Source organism: Crinia signifera, chromosome 9 (assembly GCF_055691185.1).
Source record: "Crinia signifera chromosome 9, ASM5569118v1, whole genome shotgun sequence".
NCBI classification, from domain to species: domain Eukaryota; kingdom Metazoa; phylum Chordata; class Amphibia; order Anura; family Myobatrachidae; genus Crinia; species Crinia signifera.
This window is the reverse complement of record NC_139225.1, coordinates 73,419,232-73,439,942: the sequence shown is the minus strand read 5'-3', so window position 1 is coordinate 73,439,942 and position 20,711 is coordinate 73,419,232. Positions and strand designations below refer to the sequence as shown.

General features: G+C 43.2%; 1 protein-coding gene across 1 annotated transcript in view; it reads left to right on the top strand.

Annotated features, from left to right (window-relative positions):
• ATP7A (ATPase copper transporting alpha) overlaps window positions 1-20,711 on the top strand; it is a 109,570-nt gene that overhangs the window by 76,923 nt on the left and 11,936 nt on the right. The window contains exons 14-22 of the mRNA XM_083159233.1: window positions 1,615-1,749; window positions 3,113-3,307; window positions 4,283-4,465; window positions 6,734-6,935; window positions 8,910-9,056; window positions 9,236-9,378; window positions 12,811-13,014; window positions 13,320-13,437; window positions 15,667-15,769. Of these exons, the coding sequence (XP_083015359.1) occupies window positions 1,615-1,749; window positions 3,113-3,307; window positions 4,283-4,465; window positions 6,734-6,935; window positions 8,910-9,056; window positions 9,236-9,378; window positions 12,811-13,014; window positions 13,320-13,437; window positions 15,667-15,769 (1,430 nt within the window). The remainder of the gene's footprint in view (window positions 1-1,614; window positions 1,750-3,112; window positions 3,308-4,282; window positions 4,466-6,733; window positions 6,936-8,909; window positions 9,057-9,235; window positions 9,379-12,810; window positions 13,015-13,319; window positions 13,438-15,666; window positions 15,770-20,711) is intronic.

Below are 20,711 nucleotides of genomic sequence, written 5' to 3'. Positions count from 1 at the left end.
AATAGAATGTCAACAGTTTATTGGTAATCACTTTCCTGGTCTTGTTTGCATCAGTATTTTCAGTAACCCCTGTAATTTACCATCAGATCCAGTGCAGAAGTCTGATGAGTTCTGCTAAGTACAGTACCTGTATCACCAATTTTGGTGAGAGATGTTTGCTCGTTCCACACTTCTCATTTTGCTATTTATTTAGAGCAGTGCCTACTAGTGTAAAAGCCCAGGCAGATAACTGCACTTAAGGTCCATACACACTGGCCGATTATGCCTAGCGTGTATGTACCGTGATGACCACTGTCATCGCTGGGGGGAAAGCTGCTAAGAGCATACACACTGAGCGGCTTTCCCCCTGCCCAGCGTGGCCACAGCTTTACATAGCGCAGAAGAGCGGCTTTCCAAAGATGCGGGAGCACGCAGCAGCGCTCAGCTGTTTTGAGCGGCTTTCAGCTCAAAGTCTCCCAGTCTGTATGGGCCTTTAATGTTCTCCTAGCAATACTGTTCTTTAGATGCCTATAGTTGTTTATAGATAACGCATCAGATTACAAGTAGAGTCTTTTTCTCAAAATAAAACGTTCAGTGCATATAGGGCCTGATTTCAAGTTCCTTTTTAGTAGCAGTTCATCTTGGTACTGCTGTGATGTCTGTCGCACTTCTGCTTCAGATTGTTTGATTGACAGTGTGATGACATTTGGGGCCGGCGCCAGTTTCAGTTTCTCTTAACTGGAGGCTTGCCACCACTAGCAATGGAGGGACTAGGCCAGGATCTCTGTCAGAGGATAGATTTCCTGGCCTCTTGGTAGGTCTTGCGGCAGCTGCATTGCATGACCCCACAGCGCAGGGTGATGACGTCTATGATGATCCAATACTAGCTGGGATTAGTGTGACACCTCCTGCTTCATTACCATATTAGAGTGATCGCCACTACTTCTATGTAAGCAGCAGAGATGGTTACTGCAGACCCTATGTATAAAGGCTTAAAAACCATACGCTATATATACATACATAACGCCCAACTATTCTGACCTGCAGACTGCAAATGAGTGGAGCTAAAAGTGGGGGTTTCTTTCTGGATTACAGATGGATTTGGGCATATAAAGGTTTAGTCTAGGTAGATTTGGCGGTGAGTCCTATTTTGTTATTTGGTATTGTAAGTGTTGAAAGGTATGAGTTGTGCCTATAACTATGCTGTTTCTTTGCCTCATGCATACTACTGCTCTGATATGTGCATCATTTGTACATGTTCTGATATGAGTCGCTATCCTGTTACTTCACATGCTTTCACTCTTTGCTTCCTTTCTTGAGCTTTGTGCTTGTCCATTATGCAGCTGTTCCCAGCGGTCTTTCTTTTCTGTCATTTTGTATGGTTTGTGAGTGTATGGTCCGGAGTGAGTGCAGAAAGCTGAGTGTTGGCCCTAATGATAGTGGAGATTTATAGGCACCTTGTACAGCGTTACAAGTAATGCATAATAATAGCGTGGCAGAGTTACTTGCAGTTATGGGTGTGTACGCAGTAGTCTTTTAATATGGACCAATCCAAGTCCCTTCCTTTTTGTTATATCTGCTGATAATATAACGATGATATATACTTCTGTAATGCTTTTGTATTGTCTCTTCCAGGCTCCGATCCAGCAATTTGCTGATAAACTGAGTGGTTATTTTGTCCCTTTCATTGTGATCGTTTCATGCCTCACCTTGTTTGTCTGGATTATTATTGGTTATCGCAACTTTGAAATTGTAGAGAAATATTTCCCTGTAAGTATGAACCAGTGACTAGCTGAAATATAAATGACTAGTATGTAATATTTGTTTATTACCAACGCAGACATCATCTTTTGCTAAATTTGTGTTTTAGTTCTTTGTCATGTTTCAATTCTGTCACATTTAAATGTTGGCTGAAGTCAATTTGTAAAATTATTCAGTTTAAGTAAGACCGGTTATATTTGTTCTTAACTATAAAAAGTATTTCCATGGAATTGAAACCATAATATCTGAACTATACTCTTCTACCTTCCAGACTCCTAGGAGAGCCGGGCACCCCCCGGTAACACATACACTATAGAAATGTCCAAGACATGGGGGGATGTGATTCGCAGCAGTTCACACCATCAGCTTTACCATTTTGCTGTGGGAGTTCTTTAAAACTGTGGATGATCAGTTCCCCAAGTCATCAGCAGCAAAGTGCCCAAAGAATATGTAACTCCTTAGTTTGACAGAGAAGACGTCCCCTTATTCAAACTAGGGGGTAGATGTATGAAGCAGTGATAAGGGAGGAGAAGTGATAAAGTGCCTGGTACTTTTATCACTGGCCAATTGACTCCTAGCTGTTCCTTTTAACCCAGCCTCTAACTTAACAATCAGGAGCTGATTGGCCGGTGATAAAGTTCCAGGCACTTTGGGGCAGATGTATTAAGCCTTAACAAGAGATAAATGCAAGGGTGATAAGAAGAGATAAACGTCCAGCCAATCACATCCTAACTGCCATGTTACAGGCATGTGTTGGAAAAAGTCAGTAAAGAGCTGATTGGCTGGACATTTATCTCTCTTTATCACCCTTGCATTTATCTCTTGTTAAGGCTTAATACATCTGCCCCTTTTTTCTCCTCCCTTATCACTGCTTCATACATCTACCCCTAGGTACCCCAACAGAAGTTAATTGTCATGTGATCACCAAACACGGAACCCTACACTGCAGAAAAACATGGACTTCAGGAATGAGAGAAGATATACACTAACCTGGATTCAAATATTTAAGGAACACTCATATTAGAAAGAGGGAGTTCCTTCTTTTATGTAATGGGCCCCCTAATTACGTATTGTCTTCTGATCACAATTGAGTGTTGCTATTTAGATACTCGTATTTTGAAAACTCTTTAGTGCCCTCTTGTGTGCAGTAACTGAATTAATCAACATTTTTAGTACTGTAAATTGCATTTTCTGTTTTAGATTTAGGCTGAACATTTTCTTGAACAAATCTTTGTATTTTACAGTACTTATTTTGGCTTGGTGAATCTGAATCACTCTAATTCTGTCTAGTGTTTGTTGTTTTCCAAACAACTTAAGTCCGTTTAAAACGTTTTTAAAAACAAATTAAAATCCTCTCTCTTCCTGTCCACAGGGTTACAACAAGAGTATTTCAAAAGGGGAAGTGATTATCCGCTTTGCCTTTCAAGCTGCCATAACTGTCTTGTGTATAGCTTGCCCCTGTGCTCTTGGGTTGGCAACCCCAACTGCAGTTATGGTTGGTACAGGAGTTGGAGCTCAGAATGGCATACTGATTAAAGGAGGTGAACCCCTAGAAATGGCACACAAAGTAAGTTATGTATCCATTTCTGCTTGTGCTTTTAGCAATTCATATTAATGTTGCAAAACATGCCTATTTATTGTATATATTTTATATAGCAAATAGTGTTTTATGAAACAATATACATAGTGTTTCATAGGCCATATATTGATTTTAGATTAAACTGTGTATATCGATATGCACAGGGTTATTTTTGGGATCTCTACTTAACTGCTGAGCAAGTGGCTGGTAGGGCATCCCGGGTTTTCAAGGCCATGCATGATAGATAAAGAATTATAGAGATGTATAGGAAGTTATGGCTTCATTCTAATGACCAGTTGCTAATAGTCACTTTATAATATTGGCTTAAAATTAGTACATGCTGGAAATGAGAACATGGCTGAGCTGTAATGGTGAGTACACACGGTAAGATATGGCTTCCGATGTTGCAGATATAGTGAACATCGGAAGCCATAACACATGCAAGCGGGAGCGCCTTATCCTTATTTGTGTTTTTGTGCCATATCACATGCAGATTGCATGCTCCCGTGTGAGTGCAAATCGGCAGTGGAATAGAGAGGGCAGCCAAGACTATATAGTGCAGATCTGCACTATATAGTCTTAATTGTGTCCCTCCATGCATGCCGTGCGATGCGAGTCCCGATACGATCTGATCGTATCGGGACTAGCATCTCACGGCATATCCTGCCGTGTGTACACACCATAACTTATAGCAATTTGTTTTGATAACTGTACTGTGACAAATATTGGTTTTGCAGTTTTCATTCTCACAATTGTCTTGCTTATTTAGTATTATTGTAATGTAGAATACTTAACATGATACTGCTGCCGATAAATCATTGGTTTCACTTAGACTTTCTACATTTATTCAGAAATAAGATTTGTGCAAAGTTATGTTGTGAATATAATGTCTGTTGAAGAATAGCTAGTTTAAAAAATAAAAAAATTCAATATGTGGCAAATGAGTATTTTCTGCTGCTTTAGGTGAAAACTATTGTGTTTGATAAGACTGGTACAATCACTCACGGAACGCCAGTTGTTATGCAAGTGAAGGTGTTGGTAGAAAGTAACCGGATGCCACACAATAAACTACTGGCAATTGTGGGCACTGCAGAGGGAAACAGCGAACACCCTCTTGGGTCAGCAGTCACAAAGCATTGCAAAGAGGTAAAGTAACTGGTATAAGTACAAAGATTCTAATGACGTCACTCACATGCATGGATGTTAGCGGGGAAATTGCCTTGACTGCTCGGACATACATAGGTGACCCAAATAGCATAGGTTTGGAAGTTCAGCACTACATGACTGGATAATTCTTAGCCTCATCCTTCTGCTAGCCCCTAACCCTTCCCTCCTGTTGCCTAACCCTCACCCTCACCCTCCTGTCCTTGCAGAATGTCGACATTGCTGGGGCAGTGTAGACAATTCACCAATGAGGACCTCATAACATTATGGCAACATCCCCTTACATTGAGAATTCCTGTACATGTAGTGTATATGTGAAGGTACATCCAGGTGCCTATCTAGTGTTGGGATTGGTGTTTCTGATTTGAAAGTAACGCAAAAAAAAGCAAATATGACGTAAACCACTGGTGTATCTATAATGGGTGCACATAGGTTCCCAGGGTTCAGGGCTGCACACCCTGTACCTATTTTCCAATACCCTCCAGAGTCCCAACTTGGCATCAGTAGCATAACAAAAAACATCTGGAAAATGTCACGGCTGCCATTTTCCCAGAGTTTTGTGCATGCACAATAGGAAAATGGCATGGTGGCCATTTTTCATGAGACCTGCGCATACACACTAGATTCTGAGACAGCGCTACAGTCTACTAGTAGCCATGGTGTCCAGTGTCTATTGCTCTGATGGCTACAGAGCAGGGGGCCCAAATGTAGACTGCACGCGGGCCGACCTCTCTTGATACACCCCGGGAACAAACCATTTTGCTATGCAAGGGGGATCAGATAGGTTTTAAAAACTGAAAGGCCGTTTTCACCAATGCATGGCCATTGAATACAGACTGTTATTTGATGTTGGAAACCGCATAGATTAGGACTGCCGGAAACATCCTGATAGTCAGAATGAACATTGAATACACTCCTATGTGTTTCATGGACACCTAATTACTTCTTCAGGATGGTACAGGAGACTTCTCTGTTGAGGTGTTTAATTGGGAGGTAGAAAATAATGATGTGGTAGTCAGTTTGGATGATGAATTGAGAAAAATATGTCAAAAACCTCCATGCGAATCGGGATCAGTTATAATCACACTGTTGCCAAGCAATGTCTGTGCGTGATTTTGCCTGAGTATGAACCGTGTGAATGGCCTGTGTGTAGTGAAAGTAGTACAAGGGACTTGTGTACGATCAATGGTTTCTTTGGATTGATTGTTCTATTCTGTTACAAAAAAAACCCGACCATTTTCTATTGGTTAAGTTGGTCACAATCTTGAATACATTTATCTAAAAGGGGTATGATATATCAACATTCTAAAAATGTGAAAAAGAATGCCTGTGAAAGATGGGATTTGTTGGTATAATTTGTTCTGACCCCCGAAATTGTACTTTGAGGTACGTTCTCTACCTATTGTGGATTATGACAGATTGAAGGCATCAGGTAATTGTTGGCATCAACAATTTTAAATGACTTCATATTTAATTTGAGTAATTTCAAATTTCTAAATCTGAAAACAATTTTCTATTACAGATGGAGCCGGACTCATTGGGTGCGCCAGCGTCCATTGCCAGGAATGGCGGTGTGCGAGCGTCTCTGGCGCACGCTCGCCACATTCGCTGGTGGGCCTCCGTGAATGGTGCGCTGAGACCCGGCTAGATGAGTCTAGATCCATCTGGATTTGCGCTTGGCTTTGAATTTCCGGTCATGACTTATGGCAAGGAATGGCAAAGGTTTCCGGTCATGACTTAGGGTGCCTGCACCCGGTGCGATTCTTGCATGTGATTTGAACTTTTTAGTTCAAATCGCATCGAGTCTAGTTCAAATTGTACAGTGTTTATTTTGCCTTGCTCTCTTGTGTAGTCCATATCGCAATGCAAAATAGTATGTGCAGGTAGGTATTTTTGTACTCAATCACGTTGTGTCTAGTTCAAATCACACCCTGTGTCGGGAATTGCATGTGATAGGTACTTTCCCAATTCAAATAATATATTGTAGTCTAGTCCAAATTGTATGTCGTTCAAATCTTATGTAGTTAACATAGCAAAGTGTATAAAGTTCAAACGGTACTTGTGTAGTTTCACGGCGCCAGCGGGGCTCTCTTCGCTCATGCTGGCGCCGTGAAACTACACAAGTACCGTTCAAACTGCATTGCACACATTGTATAGCTCAAATCGCACCTAGCACACATCTCACAGTGTGTGGGCACAGTTATAGACTTTGTTATTTATGTGTCTCTGCTGTCTCTCATTTTTACCCAGGTGTTGCATGCAGAGAACCTGGGTACATGTTCCGATTTCCAGGCAGTACCTGGGTGTGGGATCAGCTGCAAAGTCAGTAACGTTGAGCACCTTTTGTACAGCAGCAACCAAAACACAAACAGCAAAAATGCCCTGTTAGTAGAAATTGATATAAAGCATGAGGACCCCGAACTTTATCCCATCATAGAATCCCACATAGCAAGTAAGAACGCATACAAGTTTATATTTCTACAAAAGCAGGCTATTTCATTGATTTGTAAATCAGCTTACTATAGCAAGTGTGTGTGTGGGGGTGGAGGGGGTGTATAAAAATGTGCAAAATATCTGTCATTTGTCAGACGGTAATTTTTTATAAAATATATTGTTGTGAAGGTCTTTTACTTGAAAAATTTAAATGAATCAAAGTTTTCACTGGAGTGGGCTCAATCTTTTTTAATAATTGAGTCTTCACAGTGTAACTATATTCCTGAGTACAACAACATGTCTATGTCGGATGCAGTTGAGTAATTCCTGTTTTTGTTTGTTTTGTACTGCGCGTGTGTCTCTGACCCACTGTGTTTGTGTGCGGACGTTCACAGACTTCTTGTAGTTTGTATGGAGGACCACAAAATGTTTCCTGAGCTATTAGGGAAGGTTAAAGTAAAATAAACACTTAAAGGGAAGATAAATTTGTCTGGATATATTACTTGCCAATCAGCTTCTGCTTTTACATAAGATTATTGAAATATAACAGTTTGAAGCTGATTGGTTGGTATGTTATCTCTCACAATTTCATCGCTCTCCAAGCCCTGATAAATACCCTGCTAAAACAAATAAATAATAGATGTTTTAAATGAATTTAGATTTCAGTTTTGCACACTACAATTGGAATCCCAATATGCCACACAGCAGGTGTCTCCAATTTATAATATGTCACACATAATAATGTTATTTATCTAGCACTTTTCTCCTTGCCTTTACAGCACAAAATACAAAACAAAACATGTATAAAAATACAAAACAGAACAGGAAAGTCTTGAGTCTATATTTGAAGGATTCTAGAGTGGAGTTCAGGGAGATTCGAGGAACAGTTAATAGTCCATCATCTGCAGTAATAAAGCGGGGCCTGTGGGTCGTAATTTGGCTGGGTTCTGGAGGACAGGCACTTCTACCGCAGTTATCGCTCTGTGCTACAACAGCATTGCGCCCTGGCCCTGGAAACCGATCCAATTCACATCGGCGTGGTGAAGAAATAAAGTGGAAGGTGACATCCCATCAGCCAACTTCTGTCATTTTACAAACATAGCTGATTGGCTGGTGCGTTATCACCTTCTAATTTATCTCCACTTTCTCTCTTGACCAGGTTTAATACATAGGCAGTTGCTCAGTAATAATAAAAACATTCCACCCAATCCATTGTGCTGTAAATTGCAATAGGAAGTGAAAGGAGAATCATGTTAAAGGGAATGTTTATATTAAGGCAATGTTCTCCTATAGTTCTCCTATAGTTTAAAATTCCTGTTTGTGATGCATGGTTTGAGAAAAAGCAAATCCAGCGCAGTAATTTTTCAGATTTCGTGTGTTCCACCCTAGGTCAGATGACAGCCTGGTATACTCCATGTTATTCTCAGAATCTCAATGTAGATATCCCTTATACTGTGGTTGTAGTATGCTGGTCACTAAGAATTGAACTGAACAAAATCTATGAAAGCTGTGTATTCTGCTAATACCAGCTGATAAATGCAGAGCAGGACTGTGTACAGTACCTTGAGATACTGATTAATGTTTAGCTCGCCCTATATGTGCTTTAGACCTGCTGATGTTTTGCTGCTGAGCAGCTTTTCCCAAATTCAGCCCTAATAGCCCCCTTACAGCATAGGTTTTAAGGATATCAATACTTGAGCAAACTTGTCTAAATCACAGTGACCTGAGGTTTTAATTAAATCACCTGTCCTCAAGCAGGGATGCCATTAACACCAGAAATGTTAGGGGTTCTGAGTAGGTTCTGTGTTTGGGAAATACTGCTATAGAGAATTTGCATTATTTTCTATTTAACGGTGAAAATATGAATAATCAAAAATTAAAAATAATTTGCTATGGTTAAAATAATAAGTGATTTTTAATTGATCCTGCTAGTGCATTTACTTCTATTGCTTATAAATTTCATGGTCATTATTATTTATTTTGCTTGGTGCAGCCTCCTCCCCATCTCAGACGTACACCGTTTTGATTGGGAACCGTGAGTGGATGAACAGAAATTTTCTGACCCTGAAGGGAGAGACCGATGTTCTCATGACTGAGCATGAGAACAAAGGTCGTACAGCTGTCCTAGTAGCTGTGGATGGTAAGTGTGAACCGCATGGTCCTAAATCCAGCAGAAAACACTGATGCCATTTTTTATGGATTACTGCATACCCTCTGACATGATTCATTTCAGGAGGAGAAATTTTCTATCTATCTATCTATCTATCTATCTATCATTTTTGCGGGCAGGTAATTATGCCTCTTACATTTGTTTTGCAGGTGTGCTGTGTGGATTAATAGCAATTGCTGACACTGTAAAACCTGAAGCAGCTTTAGCTGTTCATACATTGCGTTCCATGGGCCTCGATGTTGTCTTAATGACAGGAGACAACAGCAAGACTGCAAAAAATATTGCTTCTCAGGTAACTAATCATCCTCACAAAGAAGACAACACTTGGGTTGAAGATCAGGCTTCCTTATTGGATCAGGATGTAGGGATTACAATTCCAGTTATTTGATTATTAAATTCCATGATCTTCATCCGTGTGGGGAGAAATTTAATAGACCTGGGGCATCTTCAGTTTGCGATTTAAGAGTTGTAGTTTGGACATTCTTGGAAAACACCAGATAATAAAAATAATTAAAATTATAATACGCATTCTGTGCTTGAAATAAATGTACAAGATTAAACAAAGCACTGAAGGCCATAAGTAAATGAGGCTGAGGGGGAGATGTACCATCTCTGCTAATGAGGACATGTGGAGAAGATGCACATATAAACCAAACAGCTGTTAAGTAGAATTTTCTAGAATGTACTTGATAAATAGTAACTAGCCCCTTCCCGACGAGGCCTTTTTTGTTAATTTTTTTTTTTTCCTCCTTGCGTTCAAATAAGCGTAACTTTTTTAATTTTCCGGCTATATAGACACATGAGGGCTTTTTTTTTGCGGGACAAGTTGTACTTTTTAATGGTACCATTTACTATACCGTATAATATTCTGGGGAATCAGGAAATAATTCAATGTGGGGTAAAAAAAAAAAAAAAACGCCATTCCACAATTTTGCGCTGGTTACGTTTTTTTTGGAGTTCATAGTTCGTTTAAAATGATGGGTTATCTTTATTCTATGGGTCGTTACGATTCTGGTGATACCAAACTTATATAGTTTTCGTTATGTTTTACCACAAAAAAAAAATAGCAACTTTTACGGTTTTTCTAATTTGCGTCGCGTCGCCATGTTCTGCGGCTTATAACTTTTTTATTTTTCCACCTACGGACCTGGGTGAGGGCTCATTTTTTGCGGGCTGAAGTGTACTTTTTAATTAATACCATTATGGGATATGGGCGACTTTCTGATCTCTTTTAGTTATTTTTTTTTGGGTAGGTGATGCGACCAAAAAACGTAGTTTTGGCGTTGGGAATTTTTTTCCGTTTACGCCTTTAACCGTGCGGGATAACTAATGTTATATTTTAATAGATCGGACTTTTAGGAACGCGGCGATACCAAATATGTGTATTTTTTTTATTTTTTATTTATTTTTATTTGTGAAATGGGGAAAGGGGGGTGATTTGAACTTTTAATATTTTTTTTTTTTTTTTTTTTTAACTTTATTTTTTTTTTTTTTTTTACTTTTACTACAAGGCCCCCTAGTGTACTTGACCACTAGGGGGCGCGATCGCCTGTACTAGGTTCAGCCATAGAGCTCTATGGCTGAACATAGTGATTTTCAGCACTTCCTATTACATCCTGCCTCAGGCAGGATGTAATAGGTATGCTGACATGGCCAGCATAGGGGTCTACATTAGACCCCTGGCTGCCATGGCAACCGATCGGCACCCTTCGATCTCGCCGCGGGGGGCCCCGATCGGCGCCGGAGGGGGGCGCCCCCCCTCCGATCAGCTATTTAAGCACTGCGGGCGCTTTGCCCGCGGTGCTTAAAGGGTTAAACGGCCACGATCGGCGAACTCGCCGCTCGTGAGAGCAGGTACCTGGCTGTAATATACAGCCACTACCTGCTCTCTTTCAAGCCAGCTCACTCCGTGAGCTGGCTTGAATCCCCCGCAACCGACACATGACGTATATATACGTCATGTGTCGGGAAGGGGTTAGAATCTGATTTTTATGGGCAACGTCTCCATTTATCATCAAGTATTTGATACATCAGTGCTGAAGTCCATACATGTATATGTACTTGGAAGGGGATATATCAAATAGGCTATGAGGTATTCTCAGCCTTGCTTCTGTTGTCAGATGTGTGACGAGCCTTTTTGTACTGATTCACCCTGGCCTATGGTAGCACTCATCAGTAGGACTTGACTTTCATTGTGTTTCTTTGATTGAAACCAATTGGGCGGTATTCAATGTGGATTTTGGCGATGTGCAGCGAATCCTGTTTAAGATTCGCTGCACATTCGCCACTTTTCGCCACGTTACGGAGCCTCGCCGGCTCCGGTATTCAACGAGTCAGGAGCTCGCTGCCCCTGACCGGCGAATTTGAGCTCCTGCGGCGAACGCCGCAGGGAGCCTGAGGACGGTGGCAGGCAGGGAGATAAAAGTCTCCCTGCCTGCCCCAGAACGTTTGTGGGGGGGAGGTGGGCTCCCTGGGTGCCAGGCAGCACAGGCTGCCCCCGGGGGTGCCAGCAGGGGACTGCGTATATTCACTACACCCGATCATGAATATGTAATGATCGGGTGAAGTGAATATATGAATATCTAATGAGCTTACAGCACATGAATAAAAATAGCATGCCCCTCCTCAGAATAAAATTCCAGATTTTTTTACACCAATTGTAAAAAACAAAACACTTTATTTTAAAAGTTCACCTTCCACTTCACCATAAAAAGATAGCGATTGCTACTCGGTGAATCATGGCGAAAAAAACCTTGAAATATATTCGCCATCTGGTCATTGAATAGGGTGATTCACCGTTTTAATCAGAAATTCGCCTTACAGCACAAAATCGCCATAAAAACCTGGCGAATCAGCCTCATTGAATACCGCCCATTGTGTACAGTTGTCCCATTTCACCTACAACATATAAAACAGTCATTGACCACCTGCATCATAAGGGAAAACAAAGGCAAGGACATAGAAACTTAGCAGTCAGACAGCTTAATAGAAGCCAGCCAAGGCAATTTGCTAATATAGATGTCCAGGTCAGACACAATGCACACCCACAGATTTGGGGTTCCCATTATGCAACTGATTCACTAATCTCACTAAAAATATTATTCTGTGTTATAATAAACCCTTCAATAATTGGGTTAATTGAGTGAGTGCTAGCATACATTATGGTCCAGTGCACATATAAAAGAGAAAACAATAGGATCACAATGGCGTGGTCTGCAGCTGCTGTTCAGTAGGAGTATTTTGCCTCCAACTGTTTCCATCAAAGTGGTCTCTGGCTCCACCTTCAGGATGAAAATGTATAATAGATGAGTGATCACAATGATGCGTACATAGGCGTCTGTGACTTACCATTCCCCACTTCCCAGGGACTTTTCCCAATCAGTCTGTGTCTCTGAGCATATCTGCCTGATCGTTATCTTTCGGACCCCATTTTTTTTTGCAGAAGGGGGCGCTAGACATTAAAAGGTTGGGAACCACTTTCCTAGTACAACAGGGACTTTTTTTTTTATTGTGCTGGACCATTTTATGTTTGGTAACAGGCTTTTAGGATAACATCACTTTGTTTCCGCTCTTTGCCCAGCATGAAAAAGCATAGTTGTACACAAGTAGCATTTGAGGCCTATTTGACAGCTTGTGTGTATAAAAAAATGAATACACACCACGATAGGGCTGATAGAAAAGAGATTAATGGTTAATTTGGATCCTTTACCTTTTCTTTCAAAAGGTTGGTATAACCAAAGTGTTTGCCGAGGTCCTCCCATCTCATAAAGTTGCCAAGGTAAAGCAGTTGCAGGAGCAAGGGACAAAGGTGGCAATGGTGGGAGATGGAATCAATGACTCTCCTGCTCTCGCCATGGCCAATGTGGGAATCGCCATAGGGACGGGCACTGATGTGGCAATTGAAGCTGCAGATGTAGTTCTGATAAGGGTAAGTAAATGTTTTACCATTTTGCATCTAGCCCCTCCTCCTAACTGTACTATCTCTGCCCTCCCCCAGTATTTTTACTGTTGTGTCCTCCCATTTACCCTTTAGATTGTACATTTCTTTGTCTTCACTGCATACTGCCATAGTATTTATATGGAGGCTATCAAATATATGCATCAATTTGTACCTATGTATCTTGTTCTATCCCCTGTACATGGCTACAAAACCAAAGTGGTGCCTTATAAATTAAAGGTATAGATCAATATTAAGCGACAAAGTATGTGGTTTTTTTTCTCTTCCTCCTGCAGAATGATCTCCTGGACGTTGTGGCCAGCATAAATTTATCACGCAAGACTGTGAGAAGAATACGAATAAATTTTGTGTTTGCTTTGATTTACAACCTCATTGGCATTCCTATAGCTGCAGGTATGACATGCCAACTCAGACACTCAGGAAGTTTTGTTATGCTGGTTTATCTCCATTAAGTGTAGTTAGTCTACAAATCCCAGCATGCTCTGCAAGCCAAGCAAAATGGGAATACTGGAAGGAAACCATACACCTTTATTGGACAATAGGAAGAAACCGCATTAGTAAAGGTGTCTAAACCATAAATATATGATATTTGTGGATGTTTTAAGTTTTTATATATTAAATTAGATTTAGTAATCTGCACATATAGAATGGAATATCGTGCGGCGGAACTAGATAGCAAAAAATATCCGTACGCACAGATGTTGCAGTTTTATTGACAGGAAGCTGACATTTAGGGTCTGGAATGTGTGTTTTTGTGAAAACACAGGCATGCCAAGGTGTTTTTTTAGGTGGGTCTCTGATGTCAGTGATTACCACTTCCAGGCTGATTCTTGAGCAGATTAGTGGAAGCCCTAGACTCGCGCAGGTGGAAAAAAACTGTCCGATTTTGGGCAAATGGACCTGTGAATACATCACTTTTTGCAAGGGGCAGGTTTTTCTTTCTGTCTGGGTTCTGGCTTTCTGCTCGCAGTTCACTGCAAATTCTCTAATTAATGATCCATGCGGAGTTAGGCCCTTAGTTATCAGAATCCGCTTTATTGGGCAGGTATACTTGCGTATACAAGGAATTTGTTTTTGGTTTGCTGTGCAGCAGCCAGGTGGGTAACAAGTAAACAGCATACATTATAAACAGGTGGGAGAACATTTACAGTCATACAGGGGACACTGTTAGATTATGTGCAAAGGGTAGGGCAGTACGGATGGTGTAATGGTTAGCATTACTGCCTCACAGCACTGAGGTCATGGGTTCGATACCCACCATGGCTCTAATTGTGCGGAGTTTGTATATTCTCACCGTTCTTTGTGGGTTTCCTCCGGGTATTCCGGTTTCCTCCCACAATCCAAAAATATACTGGTAAGCTAATTGGCTCCTAAAAAATTAACCCTAGAACGTGTGTTTGTTTGTGTGTGTGTGTGTGTACATGTGGTAGGGAATATAGATTGTAAGCTCCACTGGGACAGGGACTTATGTGAATGTTCAAATATTCTCTGTGAGCTATATAAGAAACTGTTAATAAATAAAGTGAGGTGTTCATGAGTTCACGTGTCAACAGGTGAACCATTTGAGGGAAGAAACTTTTTAGGCTTCTGGTGGGAATAGCCCTGTAGCGTCTGCCTGATGGCAGCAGGTTAAAGAAACCATGGCCAGGATGTAGTTGGCCCTTGACTATCTTCGTTGCCCGCTTTTTTTGCTCTGGACAGGTACAGGTCCTGGACGGAGGGAAGGTCCGTCCCGATTATCTTCTCTACAGTTCTACCTTTTGGAGTCTGCATTTGTCTCTCTCACTGGCGGAGCCGTACCAGACCAGTATTGGAGGAGCACAGTACAGACTCCACAATTGCGGCGTAGAAGAGGAGCAGAAGCTTCTGTGGGATGTTGAACTTCCTCAGTTGCCTAAGGAAGAATAGCCCCTGCTGCCCTTTTCCAACTAGTGTTGGGACCCCATTTAAGGTCCCGGGAGATTGTGGTTCCTTGGAACTTGAAGGAGTCCACTAGCAAACACCACACTGTCAGCAATTGTTAGCGGAGGAACACCAACAGCCTTCTTCCTTAAGTCCACTACCAGCTCAACGGTTTTGAGTGGGTTGAGCTCTACATGCTGCTGCACCACCAGACCAATCGGTCCACTTGTCTGTATGCCGATTTTTTTCCCTGTGCTTAATATCTAAGTATACAAATGGGTGAATACATTTTAAGGGGGTATGGGTCATATGGTTGACAGAACTTAGGTTCAATAGGACATGGTCATTGGATCAACACAAGCATTAGGTCAACATGAGTTTTTCATGTTTGTTTGATGTCTGTCGACTTGGACACCATATAAGTGTACCATATCCCCTCATATGGCTCGCCATGCTTTGGGCACAGTGCCTCACTACGCTGGGCACACTATTATATTCCCACTTGAATAGCAATGTATGTAAGAAAAAAAAAAACATGAAAAATTAATGTTGGCCTAATGCTTGTTGGCCTAGTGACTGTCTACCTATAATTGTCGACCTAATGCTTGTAGACCTAATGACCGCACCCCAATTTAAGGAATACATTAATTACAGGAATATAATGATAGGGTAATAAATATGTGCCGCAGTACGTATGTAAAGCTGTCGCTATTCTTGCAGGTGTGTTTATGCCAGTCGGTTTGATTTTGCAGCCATGGATGGGATCAGCAGCAATGGCCGCTTCCTCGGTCTCCGTTGTATTCTCGTCATTGTTGCTTAAACTGTAAGTGTTACTTCTGGACATTTCATTGTGTCATTTAATTTAGTAATTTGAATATTTCTTGAGGTAAATATATTTCTTGACATGTTATATTTGTCATAAATTATCAATAAAAACCGTTTGGGATAATCCATCTGCATCCCCAACCTAATTTTTCTGCATATTTGTATTTAATAATAACCTGAACGGCAACTTAATTGCTTCCTTTGTTGAAGCGTTATTCATAAACTTCAATGTAAAGGCCTATACACATGTTTTTTTTTTGATCGGGGTGTTTTCTAAGCAACCTGTCTATATTGTGTGTACAGCCCATAGCAATGGTGCATGGCCAATGCTGGCTCAGATATTTAGTACATGCAGTAAGTATCCGAGATCGCCTAGCAAGTGCTAATAGGCAAACATTAGGTTAGCACAGATCGCTCAGCACACATAACCGTGTATATTAAGACTTTCTATAATGGTCAAGTTATTTTGGGTACAATGCAATGGTTGCTGAAATGTATTTAAAGTTACTTGCCAAAACCAATGGTTCTCAGACCTGAAGGAAACCTATTTTTTCAACCTATTTTTTCAGAGGGAAAAACACCCATTTATTTATTATTTTATTTTGTGTGAGGTTTCTGTGTAATACTACTGTTGGTGTTAACTTTGGTTTAGAAAGGAAAAAAAGAATTAATTCCTATTGTAATTATGTTTAAAGTTGCACTATATACAATGTAGTCATGATTATGGAGCTTATCAATTCAATAGGTTCCTGAACATAGATTGTATCCACATTGGTTCTTTCTCAATAGAGAATTCCAATGTGTGTAGTTTATAGCTTCATTTTAAAACACTGAGTTATACAGATTCTTACTGTTTATTTTATGTGCAAGTTTACTTTATTTGGCAATGAGTATTATCTATGTACTGTTGGTCTTTGTCTTGCAATCTAAGAGTTTACTGATGCTGGAACGGGACAGTCACTGGCGGCCGCTTTGTTTCAGTACTGTGCACAGAATCCATTTAGTTTTGGTTCCTTTTCGCATATCACCAAAATAAAGCTTTGATTTTGAGTAATTCTTCCCTCAATGATTGAGTATATCACCAGGTTCGATCTCCAAAAGTGACCATTGATAAGGCATAGGACCCCAGAACATGAGGGAGAAGGGATCGATGCTGTGACATGTCTTATTACATAACCTTAACCTTTATAGAGTAGTGGTATGCACTAAGACAGTGGTTCTCAGACTCTGTCCTCACGACCCCACACAGTTCACATTTTCCAGGTCACCTGGCAGGTGCATTTATTACTTACTGACACATTTAAAAGATCCACATGTGGAGCTAATTATTTCACTTGTGATTCAGTGAGGAGACCTACATAACATGCACCGTGTGGCGTCCTGAGGACCGACGTTGAGAACCTGTGCACTAAGATATTGGGGTTTGGCTGCAGTCCATCACTGTCAGTTTGGATATGTCATTATGTATGGGTCTTAAGGGTGCGAGGGCTGTGTGCTGTGTCCCTCGTGTGACCTCACTCCCAACCCCAACCGAAATAATGCTCCGAGACAGTACTTGGGATTGAATCATTGGCCACAGTTTATTTAGGCTCCTAATTACATAATGCAGGGTAGGGACAGAGAACGGTGGGCAAGGCAAGCAACCTGTCAATGACCTTCATTGATTTATGACGTGGGGGCGTGCCCCTGCCTACGCTGTAGGCCCTCGGCTACGCCCCCTCCCGTGAGCCAGCCCCCTGCGGATCACCCCCTTCCTGGCGCGCAGCCGGACGGCCTGCCGTCGATAGCTAGAGCCTGGCGTGCGGCCCGACCGAGGGTGAATCTGCGAACCTCAGCTGGCTCCTCCTGTCCCGATGCCTTGCGCACCGCTTCTTCCCGCCCTGCGACATACATCAGACTTTTCAACTGTGACAAAATGCATAATTATTACTCAATACCTCCCTTTAACACTGATTGCCCAACCGCACTTCACAAACATATTCGTTATTTCAACATTTCCCTTGATCCCCCCAATGCGTTATGTATATACATAGTTTAAAAATTTTATTTTCATCATTCATTTTTTTTTTTTTTTTTTTTTAGATTCATTTTTTATTAATTTTTTTTTATTTTTTTTTTTTTTTTTTTATTTTTTTTAAAACAACGTTACATTCATTTTTTATTCTTTGCAATTTCATGACACACAATCCCGTGCCCCCTAACTACCTCTCACCCCTCGCCTGGCCCCTACTTTCATGCCCCCCTCTTGCAATGCCCGCTTCCTTCAGAGTCCCGGCCCCTACCTGCGCAAAATGGGATGGGTGGGTGGGATCTGCTGCCTGGCTGCGTTTCCTCGTGGAATGCAGCCTCCCCCGCCAGCTCTGCCTTTTAACCCCCTCCCGGCCGGGCTCTCCCCCGCTCCCCCCTGACTGGCTGGCCGTAGTGCCAGGTGTGAAAAGGGGTCAGGCATACTTGCCTGTCCCCCCTAGCTTCCCGCCGTTCGGCCTCGGAACGCCACTGCCCCGCCCCCCTATGCCGCTCCGGGCGCCATCTTGGCTGCCTGCGCTCCCTTAAGGGTGCGAGGGCTGTGTGCTGTGTCCCTCGTGTGACCTCACTCCCAACCCCAACCGAAATAATGCTCCGAGACAGTACTTGGGATTGAATCATTGGCCACAGTTTATTTAGGCTCCTAATTACATAATGCAGGGTAGGGACAGAGAACGGTGGGCAAGGCAAGCAACCTGTCAATGACCTTCATTGATTTATGACGTGGGGGCGTGCCCCTGCCTACGCTGTAGGCCCTCGGCTACGCCCCCTCCCGTGAGCCAGCCCCCTGCGGATCACCCCCTTCCTGGCGCGCAGCCGGACGGCCTGCCGTCGATAGCTAGAGCCTGGCGTGCGGCCCGACCGAGGGTGAATCTGCGAACCTCAGCTGGCTCCTCCTGTCCCGATGCCTTGCGCACCGCTTCTTCCCGCCACTGAGGCCCCTCTACCCGGGGCCGAACACCCCCCACCCTGCACTATGCACTTAGCTCGACCCTCCCCCGCCTCCTGCCGCCCGTTGCTGCACAGCTCTGCACCGACCTCTGACTGGTGCACCCCGTCGCCCGATTGCACCGCTGCATACCGGTCTTACCTGCCGATCCGCTTTCTAGGAATGGCCCTTGACCGTCGACGATAAGCAATCGTCGATGGTTTACGGCCGCCGTCTAATAGTTTTGCCATCGATGGCGGGGAACCAGCTGGTTTCCCGCCTTCGATGTAAAAACCAAAGAAATAGCTCCTTCCTTGTTTTCTGCTTCCAAAGTGCAGGTATATGGAGCATAGCTCCGCCCCTGATGCACCGCCCCCGCCTTTTGACTGGCCCGCTTCATTGAACATGGAAGACCCTCGATATTCCCACCTCGATGGTCCCGTATTGAATGGCTATACACTATCGATGAGTAGTTGCGCTTTCGCAGTCGATGGCAACCATCGACTGCGGAGGCAACGATGGTAATAAAACCTCCCTCCCCCTCCCCGTAGCCCTTTGGCTTCTGTCCTTTGATATGTGGCTAGCCCCGTCCGCATTATTGACGAGGCTCACCGCTATTCTCTTCTTTTGCTGCTACGGGAACCTTCTTCCTGCCGCTACCCCCTTGCCTGGTACACTCCTTGGCTGCATGGTTAGCGCCACATGTGCTACATGCGTGTTTGAATTTGCACTGCACGCGGGTGCAGCGCATATCGTTAAATGCCCAGCATTTCCGATCCTGCTCCTGGCTGCTAGGCCCCGCTGCGCCCACTTCCTGTTGCGCTGCTGCCTTTTCTGCCAACCCTGCTGATTGCGCATTCAGCCACAAGTCAACGTCCCTAGACCCGAAGTCTATGGGCTTTTGGCCCGCCGCCCTTGCCCTGAAATCCTCGTCGTATTTGCGCCATACTGACCCCCCCTGCTCCTTGTAAGCTGTGTAAATAAAATCAGTATATCTTGATAACCCTACACGTGCCCCAGGGTAGGCCTCAGTATAGCATGCAGTGTAAGCGAACATGCCGCTCAGCCAATGCTCAATTGTTTTGTAGCTATCATCCAGCTCCCCCCCTTCCAGCTTGGCCTTCTCTTTATCCTTTAGTCCTTCTTTAGTTAAAGAACATATGTCTATAAATGCCCCTTTCTCTATCTCCTTCCGGGTCACCGGTGGCAGATGTGCCGCTAATGACCCGAATGCATATCCCATGGCGGTGTTGCCCTGCGCAAAGGATGCCACCTTATCCGGCTGTATGCCGCCCAACTGATCCCTGACCGCGTCCGCTCCTGGGATGCTGCCCTTCTTGCTTCTCCATTTAGCTACTGCAGCCCTCCACTGTTCCCTTAAAACTCTGCATGCCTCGTCCTCATCTGATTCCGTGGTGCCCCCCATTAAATTAAGGTCCCCTTGTGACCCGTTCCCACCCCCTCCCGGTGGAACACATGGATTTTGCAACCCCAAACTACTAGCTACACCTACAACATTACCTGTGGCATTGCTAAAGTTCTGAGCCCCTGCCGATGTAATGCATACATTATGTGAAACAACACGGGGTACCCTCAAACCCTCGCCTATAGCATCGCTAACATTCAGGCTATTGCATACATTTGCTGGTGTGCTAAACATGCTATGCTGGGTATCATTAACGACATTTGTCTTACCAATCCTGTGTGGCGTCTGGTCCGTTCTTGTGTCGATACTCGGGAGGTTTCTCTCGTGTCCCCCGTTACCTACGCCGAACAAAGCGCAAGGAGGTGACCGAGTGTGTTCCATCCGCTGGGGCGTGAGTGTTGGAGCCACGCCGACCCTGGCGTTGGCCGTGCTTTGATGTACTTGCTCCCGCTCCCTTCCGCCTGAGTGCCTGTCGTGATACCTTCTTGGCGTGCTGTAAAGGTGATTCTTGCTCCTTTGTGGTGATCTGCGGGGGGATTCCCTGGCCTCTGGCCTAAAGTA